This window comes from Sinocyclocheilus rhinocerous, unplaced genomic scaffold (genome assembly GCF_001515625.1).
Source record: "Sinocyclocheilus rhinocerous isolate Xijiao unplaced genomic scaffold, SAMN03320098_v1.1 scaffold115, whole genome shotgun sequence".
Lineage (NCBI taxonomy): Eukaryota > Metazoa > Chordata > Actinopteri > Cypriniformes > Cyprinidae > Sinocyclocheilus > Sinocyclocheilus rhinocerous.
In genome coordinates this window covers 2408840-2421248 of record NW_015650001.1, presented here as the reverse complement: position 1 = coordinate 2421248, position 12409 = coordinate 2408840, and the positions used below count along the sequence as shown (strand labels likewise).

At 37.1% G+C, this 12409-nt stretch overlaps 2 protein-coding genes across 3 annotated transcripts in view; both read right to left on the bottom strand.

The window, feature by feature from the left end:
- LOC107711182 (kinetochore-associated protein DSN1 homolog) overlaps positions 1–5779 on the bottom strand; it is a 13760-nt gene extending 7981 nt beyond the window's left edge. For both annotated transcript variants that reach the window (XM_016516118.1, XM_016516117.1), the window contains exons 1-10: positions 5699–5779; positions 5525–5552; positions 4193–4448; positions 4029–4102; positions 3836–3908; positions 2643–2724; positions 2499–2549; positions 2334–2405; positions 2080–2227; positions 91–178 (exon numbers count right to left, since the gene is read on the bottom strand). In XM_016516118.1, the coding sequence (XP_016371604.1) occupies positions 91–178; positions 2080–2227; positions 2334–2405; positions 2499–2549; positions 2643–2724; positions 3836–3908; positions 4029–4102; positions 4193–4448; positions 5525–5552; positions 5699–5730 (904 nt within the window). In that variant the 5' untranslated portion in view covers positions 5731–5779. The remainder of the gene's footprint in view (positions 1–90; positions 179–2079; positions 2228–2333; positions 2406–2498; positions 2550–2642; positions 2725–3835; positions 3909–4028; positions 4103–4192; positions 4449–5524; positions 5553–5698) is intronic.
- Positions 5780–6751: 972 nt separating this feature from the next.
- Positions 6752–12409, bottom strand: part of LOC107711248 (manganese-transporting ATPase 13A1-like) — a 24216-nt gene continuing 18558 nt past the window's right edge. Inside the window, exons 19-25 of the mRNA XM_016516197.1 lie at positions 11153–11334; positions 10755–10869; positions 10472–10668; positions 10236–10378; positions 9923–10034; positions 8733–8876; positions 6752–7264 (exon numbers count right to left, since the gene is read on the bottom strand). Of these exons, the coding sequence (XP_016371683.1) occupies positions 7154–7264; positions 8733–8876; positions 9923–10034; positions 10236–10378; positions 10472–10668; positions 10755–10869; positions 11153–11334 (1004 nt within the window). The 3' untranslated portion in view covers positions 6752–7153. The remainder of the gene's footprint in view (positions 7265–8732; positions 8877–9922; positions 10035–10235; positions 10379–10471; positions 10669–10754; positions 10870–11152; positions 11335–12409) is intronic.

Sequence of the window (12409 nt, the reverse complement as noted above, 5' to 3'; positions counted from 1 at the left end):
ACACACACCAATGCTTACCAATGTTGAAAACAAAAGGTTTTTTTATTTTTTTGTAATAATCGTAATAATCCCAAACTTTTGGGATCTCACCTAGTCTGGCACTGGTCTCCTTTAGCAGCAGCTGTGATTTCTCACGGAAAGACAGCAGATCCCTCATTATACAACACTGTGAGTCCATCTGTGAAGAAACACAACTGCACATGACAGCAGCTCTCAAAACTGCTTTTTAAAAGAACATGACAAATAACCAGTTATCTAATTTATCAACTCTACATTGAGTTCATTTATATTTCTGAAAACTCTAAACTTTATTTAGTGACATTATGTAGAATATATTCAAAAAGTGATGAAGAAAGACAGACTGGGTACCATGAAATAACACAAAATACATGGCATGACCAGTGTAGTCTAATTCACAAAATGAGACTTATGAGCCAGATCTCTCTTTTTTTATAACTCCAAAAACATCACAAATCAGTCTTGAGCTCACTCACTGAATAAAACAGACTGGAACAGTGACTTATTTAACGAACAAAGTTTTGTAATTTAACTCGTGTGTGTCTACATACACTGAACAAAATTATAAACGCAACACTTTTGTTTTTGCCCCCATTTTTCATGAGCTGAACTCAAAGATCTAAGACTTTTTCTATGTACACAAAAGGCCTATTTCTCTCAAATATTGTTCACAAATCTGTCTAAATATGTGTTAGGGAGCACTTCTCCTTTGCCAAGATAATCCATCCATCTGACAGGTGTGGCATATCAAGATTCTGATTAGACATTAGCATGATTATTGCACAGGTGTGCCTTAGGCTGGCCACAAACTAACACAGATTTAGACAGATTTGTGAACAATATTTGAGAGAAATAGGCCTTTTGTGTACATAGAAAAAGTCTTAGATCTTTTAGTTCAGTTCATGAAAAATGGGGGCAAAAACAAAAGTGTTGCATTTATAATTTTGTTCAGTGTAGTTAACACAGCGTTAAAATATGCCACCAAAAAGTAGTATTATTTTTGTTTAGGATATTTGTTTGTATATATTAAGCTTGTATTGTAAATAAAGGCGATGCCCTAAGTGGCCGTGATGCCCTTTGATTACTTAAATAGTAATAAAAACAAGCCATTTAAGCATAGTTAATTTACTTTAGCATTTCTTACCATTCTTAGCTTTATTTATTTGATTTTTAAAAATGGGTTAATTTAAATCCTACATTAAATCTAATATAGTTGGGTCAAAGATGAGATGAGACAAATTAAACTTACAAAAGTTATTCTATTTACATAGAAAGCATATTAAATGCAAGTAAAGTGTTTACTTTACAAGGTTTCAAATAACTTTTGTTTAAATAAAATGTCAAAATATGGGTGAAATAATGTTCCACAGTCATTCAGCGTAACAGATATATTTATGTAAAAATGAAACAACATACTTATTCTGACCTGTGCTTATTAAAATATATAAAAAAAATAAGTGAACATACTAAATTTTATTATATTTTAAATGATTAAAATCTTCTTTGTGACAAATGGGTAAAACCTCGTGGTTTGAAGCTTTTTGTTAGATTAAATATTTTTACACTGAATATCATTTTAGTGGGTGTCTTCCATAAATAAAGGTAGAAATGTATGATAGTCATCATTTTTTGCTCAGAAAAAATAAAATGAAACAGGACACATTATAATGTTCAAAAAAACAAAAGAAAAAAATAAATAAATAAAGCTGTATTTAACTTTTATTGTTTTAATGCTTCAAAAACCTTTATTCGCCTTTGACCCAGTTATATTATAATGCAAAATTTACTTTTGTCTCACAGCCCTCAATTTTATTTTTGGCCCTTTGTAGTAAAATGTTTGGGCCCCTCAGGTATATAGTTGCCAGAAAATGGTAAAGCAAACATAGCATTTAATAGCAAAAATGTCAACATTTATAGCAAATATACAAATTGCCACAAATTTCTTTGTGATAAGGCTAGTGAATATGTTGGCAGAACTACTAGCCTGACTGATTTCTATGGCTCTCAGGTCTGAATATATACTGTATTTGAGTCCTGAAGAACAAAGCATCACGGTCTCACCACTAGCTCCACGTTTCTGAGTAGTTTTTGCTGTCCCATGAGTACCGCCTTGTAGTCAGGTTTGTTCAGAATGAGCCGACTCTGTGAGGACTTTGCGAAGCATGATGGGTCCAGTGGCACCCCCTTCTCTTCACCCCGCTCCACACATCTGCAACGGGACAGAGATGTACAGCTAACAAACCAATTCAATGCGAATGAATCTGAGCATCCTTCTGTATCCATGTGTACTGGTGTGTTTATGTAGTTGTGCTCACTTGTCTATTTCGGCAGCTTTGCTCCGATGTTTGTTCAATAGCAACTCCCATGACATACTTTCAGCCTGTAACCTACATGAGGACATGAAGACCATTGACATGGCAAACGCAGTCATAAAATGATTAGATGTCCACTGTAATGTCTTAGGAGGACGAGAGAATTACCTGTTAATGTCCTCCTGAACGTGTGCAGTGGTCATGTTAACAACAGGGTCACTGCACATAGAGAGAGAGAGAGAAATGTAGTGTGGTTAAGGATCGAAGGACTAATGATGAATGAATGTAATCAACACAGAAAAACTGACTGACCTCTCAACAGTTGGAAGTGAATTCTGAGTTTCTCTTCTGATGTCTTTAGCCAGACCGTCCCACTCTTCATGCAAAGATTCAACTGGAAGTGAATAGCATTCATATAAATATCACTAAAGATATTTTAGATAGAATTATAAATAGGATTATATTTTGGACAACATTCGGTAAGTATGGGCCTTTTCTGTGACCAACCCTAATAGATGAGGTTTTGTTGAAATTACAAAACATTTTGTTTGGAAATATAAGAATGTGTTGAAAATGACACTTCCCGAAATGCACTACCGTCCATTCAAAAGTTGTTTTTTTTTGGATTAAACAACAAAATATATATATTAAAAAGTGATCATACTAGATTTTATTATATTTTAAATTATTAAAAACTTATTTCTGAGAAATGGGTAGGTTTGAAGGATAGTGGCAAAAATGGGTAAATATTTAAAATAACAATTAATTATTATTATACTTTTTTTTTTTTTAAGAAATCAATGCTTTTATTCAGCATGGACACATTAAATTGATCGAAAGTGTAAGTAAAGACATTTATAATGTTACTAAAGATTTTTAAAATATTTTTTAAATAAATGCTATCCTTTTCAACTTTCGGTTCATCAAAGAATCCTAAAAACCTAAATCAGTTTCCACAAAAATATTCTGCAGCTCAACTGTTTTCAACATTGATAATAATAATAAATGTTTGTTGAGCAGCAAATCATCATATCAGAATGATTTCTGAAGGATCATGTGACACTGAAGACTGGAGTAATGATGCTGAAAATTCAGCTTTGCATCACAGGAATAAATTACGTTTGAAAATATATTTAAATATAAAACACTTATTTTAAATTGTAATAATATTACTATTTTTACTGTATTTTTTAATCAAATAAATGCAGCCTTGGTGAGCATAAGAGGCCCTTTAAAGAAAACATTTAAAAATCGTACCAATCCCAAAATTTTTGAATGGTAGTGTGTTATAACAGTATAACTTCCAGCTTGTTGCAAATATTCTTTATTTAAAGGACAAATATTTTAGTAAAGTTATCCCCCAAAATGGTAAAGAAAACTTAACACGTAATATATACTAAAAACAAACTAAAAACAGATAATTCCTGTGTGTTGAAGCTAGTGAAAATGTTTGCAGTACAAGTACAAATGTGAACGACTGGCTCGACCGGGACACCCTGACTCACCTTGAGTCTGGAGTGTCTCTGTATCAACACCAGGAACAGTGTACAGACTATTTTTGGCCCTCTTCACTGTCCTCTGTGTACAATCAGGCAAAATAAATGGTTAGACTAGAAAGTAGAAAAGGCGAGAAAGTGGATTCATGGTCACAATGACAAAGCTGAATTGAATTTCCTTCATAATATGCATTTTAAAGACCTGCATAGCAGCTTTAATTAGCATCTCCAGCCTCTCATTATCAGGTAAAGACAGACTGATGGTTTCACACAGCGCTAAAAGACACAAAGAGAAGAGAAAATCAACACAATCAGAAACAACTCCAGCATGACGTCCGGTGAAAGTGTCTTTGGTTGGGCACTCACGCTTTGAGGAGCAGGAGAAGGCCGGCAGAGAGCGTCTGCCTCTGGACGATCTCCTCCAGGATTTCCTCCGTGAGCGAGGGCTTCGTTCTGGAGCAGTAACGGTCACACTTGCCCTCGTACGGTCCTCAGCAGAGCTCATCTTCGAGTCCTCCTCTCCTAAAAGCTGCATCGCTGCAGGAGCAGGTGACTTCTGAGGAGGACCTGAGATGTGGCTACTGTCATGAGACCGTTTGACTCCATGAGACACTTCTGAGACCTAGTTGAGACGGACGAATTGGAAACACATCACAGCATTAGATACACATATCCATGCATTTGTCACATGACTAAAGATATTGGCAGCTGTAATAAAGCGCTAAAATTTTCTACAAAGTCCCTCCTTCCGACAAGCGCAGTCTGCTCTGATTGGCCAGCTGACCCAGTGCATTGTGACTGGCCGAACACCGCAAGCACTCGTCGGAAATGTAACGCCCCTTACCATAATCGCGAGCTTCATCTTTCAAAATAAATGTAAAGACAGTAAATAATGTCATTAGTTTTACCATCAGTTCAAGCCCGAAAGGGGAACAGAGTCCCGTGACAGACACAGTGATGAAGCTGGTATGTGTTTGCAGTACACAAGCCACGGTTAAGACAGCTGACTCCACTGTGATGTGACCCCCTCTCTCTCTCTCACTCTCTCTCTCGCTCACGAATGCATTGCTGTTCTGTTGTAAGTGATCCAAATAAAGTGCTTTTGCTTTCGCACTGAAACACACAGCGTCTCCCTGACATGCTGCTTCAACACTAACTGCGGTTACTGACACCATGCCTTCTTTCTTTGCGTGCACATTTGCGGCGGGATTATGCAAATATTTCCACATAGTGGGGTAGATATGTGGGGGCGTGTTAGAATGAGCCGTTTTAGGGGGGCGTGGCAGAGTCTTAACTTTGATAAAGAATATCTCTTTGGTTTTGAGACTTTAGTCTTTGCAACTTCAGGGATCTTATCTATGCACAATCAGCTTGTAACACTCCAAAGAGAAAGGAAAACTTGAAATCGCATCATATGACCCCTTTAAGATCAACCAGTGCAAGTTTCTTTCAGTTGAAACAGCTCACTTACATTTTAGTCTGGGATAAGCCTTGTCTGTGAAACCGGGGACAGTAAAAAAAAATAAAAAATAATAATATTGTGAAATATTATTACAATTTAAAATGTAAACTGAATTTTGCAGCTATTACGTCAGTTTTCACTACCACATAATCCTTCAGAAATGATTTTAATATGCCAATTTGCTAAATCCCAAAAGTTTGAAAGGTACATTTAAAAACAACCGATAACAGATTTACCCTGGTATTGACGTTGCTGGCATCACACCTGTGAGAGACATTAAATGGTCATGCTAAGTTACATTACAACACAAGGCAAAAATCTTCTTCATACAGAAATTATCATCACACGTCAACGGGAAACATTTAGTACATATACCGTATTCCCCATGTTATAAATAATGAAACACTCACGGTTCGATCTCTTCACTCTGGAGCTCCGCCATTTTCTTTCAAAGACCGCGCGCAGTGTCAAACATGCCCCGCCCAATTTCATGTCGCCGTGATGGTTCTTGGGAACTGTAGTCATATAACATTAGCGTGACATTACACATGATGATTCTCATGTTTTGATTTGTGACTATTACAAAAAGTCTGATAAACTATTATCTAATATAAAATGAACCTAGCATAAAAGAATACACAAATTGCAGAGTCCACTGCATAAAGCCCAGCCTTCAAGCTTGTTACTTATGCTATTTTGAGGAAAAATGTCAAACAAATATTTTATTTCATTTATAATTTTCCTGGAACAAGTCTAGCTTGCTTCTCCTGAGTAATGCCTTCCTTTAGAGTAGAGGGGAGATACAGGACAACTTAATTTTCAGATGAATATATTATTATTAATACAATTGATATTAATATTATTATTAAAAACATAAAATAACTTAAAGAGTAAAAAAAATACATGAAATGAAAACATATTTCTTTTATTTTCCCCCTCAAACAAGTATTGTTTGTTTGTTTCCCAGTTTCTGTTTATAAAAACATGATTATAGCAGAAATACTGGCAGAAATATCATGTAGTCAAAAAAGTTGAGAAGCACAGATTAAAGGTACATTTGCAATCTTGTTATTTACGTCTTTGGATCCCATTTTGGCATAATTATTTTTATTTATTTTTCTTATATTTATATAAAAAAATTTAGTTAGTGCATAGAAAATAAATAAAACAATATTTAGTGTGATCTTTAAACTTTTAAACTTGACAGTCAACATTTTCTGAAAGTGAAAGCCCTCCTTTCCCTACATTTTTTATTTTTTTTAAAAATATTAATCTAGAGAAAATCTTGTGGCTCACTTTAACGTTTTCACTTTATGCCTGCTGAAATGTTGATATGAATCAACTTTTACTGTCTATATTAATCCAAAGCAGTACAAAATTAGCTTGCTCTCTAAAAATGTACAGTAAGTCTTAATAAGAAAAAGTCATGGAAATAAAGAACACAACGACAGCTTTTTTTGGTCATTTATAAGTCTTTCGGAGATTTGTCTTTTTACAAAATGATGAAAACAAATCCAAACAAAACAAAAAAAAGAAACACTTCTTCAGAACGCCCCTGTCACAGCCGTGTGCCTCAAACACACTCTCACCCTCAACACAATACTGTAGTTTTCTTGGCCTTCAGAGCGGAGGGGGTGGTTAAAGATGTCAGTAGAAAGAAAATGAAGCTAAAGTATTAAGACAGAGCAAAGACAGAGACAGGGAGGAAAAGGAAACACTGGGGTGTGTACAGCATTGAGTTTCACGCCCATCCTTTCGCATCTCGCAGAGTTTGCCACCAGTCAAGTATTGTGTTCCTGTAAAGCCCGTTCACAGTCTGGTCACGATGGGCAGCAGCTGCTTTGGTGACTGTTGGCAATAACAGTTCATTTAGGCAACCTCAGGGTTCCTTTGCCCAGCAGGAACTGCAAAACTCTGTCCACCAACAGGGCGGCGACAAAATCCAAAACTAGGACCTGGGCTATTATTAACTTAAACTGCAAAGAGAAAGAATGTGAAAACATATTATTAATCAGAAATAGCTACACATGAGAGGTCAGCAACAGACGACAAAACTGCAGCACACGCTTATAATAAACAGAGTGTCTGTTGGTGTGGACGCTAAAAGGGTGATATAATCAGGGCCGCTGCTGGCCAAATGGGTGCCCTAAGCAGGATTGTATTGTTGTGCCCCCTCCCACAAATATTATGGAAGCCAAAAAAAAAAATGACTATAAAGGTCAAAATAGAACTTTAATAAAATATAATAGCAAAAAAAAACCTTTTTTTTAATTAAATTGTATTATTTACAAATTACAAATCTAGACAGTTACCTATGGCTATGATTTTATTAATAGTTGTCTGATTGATTTTATAGTCTCAAGCGTTCAGAAGTCACGCAAAAGAAAATTATGCCGTTTTTCGATAAAACCATGGTTCATTTTTGTAAGGGTTGTGATGTCCACATGTTTTTTGTTGAAGATATTATAGAGGCTGTATATCTATATATAGCAAAAAGGTGGCCAATAATTAAAGATTAAGTGGATATTTGAATTAAATGTTTGGTCAATAGCCTATTAAACAAGGATTTGATCGTCCTGTAAGTATATCAACTGCAGCCATTACCAGGCCTTTGGCTCCCTTTACAGGTATTTGTAATAATAATGTACATAAATTGTTTATTTTGTATTACATTATGTATTTTTAACAGTGTCATTCAATGAAACCATATGATTATTAATTAGCCAATCATTATTGCCTCATCGTTTTTATACAATGCAATGTAAGCACTGATCTATATATAATGTTCTCTATTATAGATCAGTGATTGCAAGTCATTTTAAAGGCTGTTGTTGGCTTAGGTCTGTTTTTATAAGCACAAAAAACATTATCTTAATACCTCTTTGTAAATTATTATTTGAAGTAACAAAACAATGGTTAATTTGCGGTTACCATGGCTACAAGAACCATGATTTTTGGTTTTATTCGGAGTAAAACCATGGCTAATTTTAGTAAGGGAACATGGAAACTCAGAGAGAATATTAGATGCGTTGGTGGTGGTGAAATTATTACCGACATTAAAACACGTTATTAACGTCAACAGCCAAAAAAGTTTCACAGGATTATCAATGTACCTGAAATTGATGCACGGGCTTCGTTTTCATCTTTTTGTTTGTTTCTTTGATCATTTGCATTCAGCTGCAAACATGAGGTGCGAGCGGGTGCGGATGCGAAAGCGGGAATGGCGCGTCATAAACAACTTTGTTTTTTTAGCAACTGGGATGGTGCCCCCCTGGGAGTTGGTGCCCTATGCAAACTGCGTACTCTGCGTATAGGGAGTGGCAGTACTGTATATAATAACAGTTATTGCTCTTGGTGTGAAAAGCCTTTACTGCATGCTTAAAAGGCAAGCACGTTTCCATTGACAGTCTAGTATGTGAATAGTGTGGAGTATTGAACTCATACCTCAGTTGGAATATCCACTAAGGCGAACTGCTCATTGAATTCAGGCGAAGATCCCGTCAGCAGCCCTACTATGGCGAGCCCTGATATACCGATGCTCCACAGCAAGGGCCGATTCTCAGTGAGAGACTCCATGAAAGGATGGCCCTGAACAAGACAGTGTGTTGAATCTAGGCTGCAGGTCTCAAATCTCATCTGTGCTTGCAGTGTTGTTATTGTTAACTAAAATTATTAAAGGGATAGTTGACCCAAAAATTAAAATTACGCCATGATTTCCTCACCCTCAAGCCATTCTAGGTGTAAATGACTTTCTTCTTTCAAACGAATACAATCGGAGTTCTATTAAAAAATGTCCTGGCTCTTCCAAGCTTTATAATGGCAGTGAATGGGGGTCGAGATTTTGAAGCAAAATAAAGAGCATCCATCCATCATAAAAAGTGCTCCACACGGCTTGGGGGGGGTGAATAAATGCCTTCTGAAGTGAACTGATGCGTTTGTGTAAAGAAAATATCCATATTTAAGACTTTATAATCCATAATCTCTAGCTTCTGCTAACTGTCGTACACACGTTCATTAAGAGAGTGGCGTTCTAGCGGATGACGGAGGACAGAGGCAAACGTGGTGATGAAAACAAAACAAAACACCAGTCATGAATTAGAAGTATATAAGCCAAGAGGAGACTGGTTGTACGAAAAAATTTGGTTCTTGCAAGATTAGCATATTCTCACCGGAGCTTACGCTACACCTCTGTCCTCCGTCATCCGCTGGAACGCCACTCTCTTAGTGAACGTGCATACAACAGTTAGCTGAAGCTAGAGATTACGGTTCATAAAGTCTTAAATATGGATATTTTATTTTACACAAATGCATCGCTTCACTTCAGAAGGCCTTTATTAACCCCCCGGAGCCGTGTGGAGCACTTTTTATGATGGATGGATGCACTTTTTTGGGCTTCAAAATCTCGACTCCCATTCACTGCCATTATAAAGCTTGGAAGAGTCAGGACATTCTTTAATAGAACTCCAATTTGTCTGAAAGAACAAAGTCATATACACCTAAGGATGGCTTGAGGGTGAGTAAATCATGGGGTAATTTTCATTTTTGAATGAACTATCCCTTTAAGTGCTACAAAGCATAAATTCATTACAAAGCATCATTATATGTGATTGATATCAAACTAACAATTAAAGTACCTTATAATTAATGGCAAATGTGGCCATTTGCATGGCCATGGACATGATGTATACAGTACTGTTAATGAGACTGGGCTCAAACTCTTTGTACAGGTCCACAAACTGCTCTGTCCTGCAGGAGAGGGGAAAAAAAGGATAAGAGAGAGAGAGGTGAACCATGAAGCCAGATTGCAAATGTTATGAAAACCAAACACAAATGTGAACAATGACATCACATGTCATGTCACTGTCAGGCAGAATTCTTTTGTAAAGATACTGGGAAATCCGACTCGGCCCGTTCATGTGGTGATAAGTATCCTATTTCCATTCATACCTGGGTGGGCTTCTGCTCTGTGCCCCCCTGTACAGGTACACCAGACTGCAGAAGTGGACTGCAAACTGCAGCAGCACTGTGAGGACAGTGTACAGGTTGAAAATGTTCGGTAAAGGCCGCTCTTTGGACAGAGTCTTCAACGGCTGAGGTGGAAAAAAAAACAGACATAGTTCACAGTCAGCGAATCTTGGTCCATAACAAACTACAAGCAGCTTGACAAAACATTACAATCTCACCTTTGACCTTGAGATGAAGAGAAAGCAGCCTGCCAGCAGCAGGCCCTGAAGAGTTGCCTGGAAGTCGCTGAATTTGACCCCCTCCAGGTAAAGCACAGACTGACTGTAGGCCAGAACCAGAGCGTTCAGCGCCAGGATCTTAAACATCTGCAGGGTGGTCACCAGAGTGCAGCGCCCCTGTTTAATCACGTGACAGACTGAAAACAGATGGGGCAATGTTAGGCCAACCGTACGTAGGACTAAATGAGAGCGCTCAAACTGATCTAAAACATGTGTTACTTACTGCACTGTATAGAGGACAGTTTAGAGGTGAATGGAGCAGCAATGGAGGCGTCGCCCAGTTTAACCACCTGAATCTGATCCTCTTCTAGCTCTCGCAGCACCTGACTGATCCTCTCCTATGACACAAGTCATTGATGCAACATATGGTTACATGTTTGGAGTAAATAGTACAAGGTTCACCCAATGTTGTATTTTTTTTTTTTTAAGTCAATGGCTACCGTCAACTGTTTGGTTACCAACATTCTTCACAATATCTTCTTCTGTGTTCAAGAAAGAAACTCATACAGGTTTGGAACGGCATGAGGGTGAGTAAATGAATGAATTTTCATTTTTGGGTGAACAGGTTAAATGCTGACTGATTCAAAACATGTAAACCACAATCAGACTTGAGCTGCTTACCTTCTGTGCGGCGAGCTGCTCCTCTCTCTGGGCCATCATTCTCTGTCTGGCTGCACGGGAGCCGAGTTTGACCCCTGAACTCGGGACTGGGGGTCTGGGCTCTCCAGAGGAGTACTCTTTGTCTTTGCTTCTCTTCTTTTTCTCAGGCATGTGCTCTGGGGCGTTAGCTAACAACGCCACACCTGGTAAACACAAAAGACATGCTATGGTATGAGTACATCTACTGTATATCAACTCTGTTAAACCCGACACATGAAACAATTGTCTGAAAATTTTATTATTTTATTTTTTTTGAAGTTGAAGAGTTTATTGGAACTTTGGACAACATATAAACAAATCCAACTTTTAAAAGTTGCCATGCGTGTGGTTTTTGTCAAGTATCATATTTGATGCATCATGAAAGCAAAAAAGACACGTGTGCTATGACCTGATAGGGCCTTTTACTTGCTATAAAAATATGAACTATCAGTCAGATGACAGAAGGCATGTGGTAAATTGTGTACAGTTTGTTTTTCAACAAAGTTTTGATCATGCTGATAATTTAGAGTTATATTTTGCTTATCAAATATGATACAGTAGACTTTATAGGGTAGCCTTTATAGCTTATGTTCCAGATTCAATACAAGACAATCCGTGACATGCTGCCAATTGATGATGAAATTGTCTTTTAATTAAAAAAAAAAAGAGCACAGTTAATGCACTCATATTTGTGTTTAGAGCGGTGGTTCTCAACCAAGAGGATGGAGCCCACTAGGGGGCCTCAGCAAACTTCTGAAGGGGCCTAAGATGACACTAAATGATTTAAAACAAGCTAATACAAGATATTTCTCTTTTCACCCCCTCAAAAACTGTCTTTAAAGAAGCAGAGTTCCCACATTTTAAAACTGAATAAGTTATTTAATTTAATAAAACCTTAAAATGCCATGGGTATTTTTTTATAATCATCACGCATATACTTATGCCAAGAAATCACAAACGACTGGAAAATTCAATGGTTAAAAAGAGCGGGATGCCAAAATATCTTAAAGGGGTCATATGATGCGATTTCAAGTTTTCCTTTCTCTTTGGAGTGTTACAAGCTGATTGTGCATAGATAAGATCCCTGAAGTTGCAAAGACTAAAGTCTCAAAACCAAAGAGATATTCTTTATCAAAGTTAAGACTCTGCCACGCCCCCCTAAAACGGCTCATTCTAACACGCCCCCACATATCTACCACACTATATGGAAATATTTGCATAATGCCACCCAAATGTTCA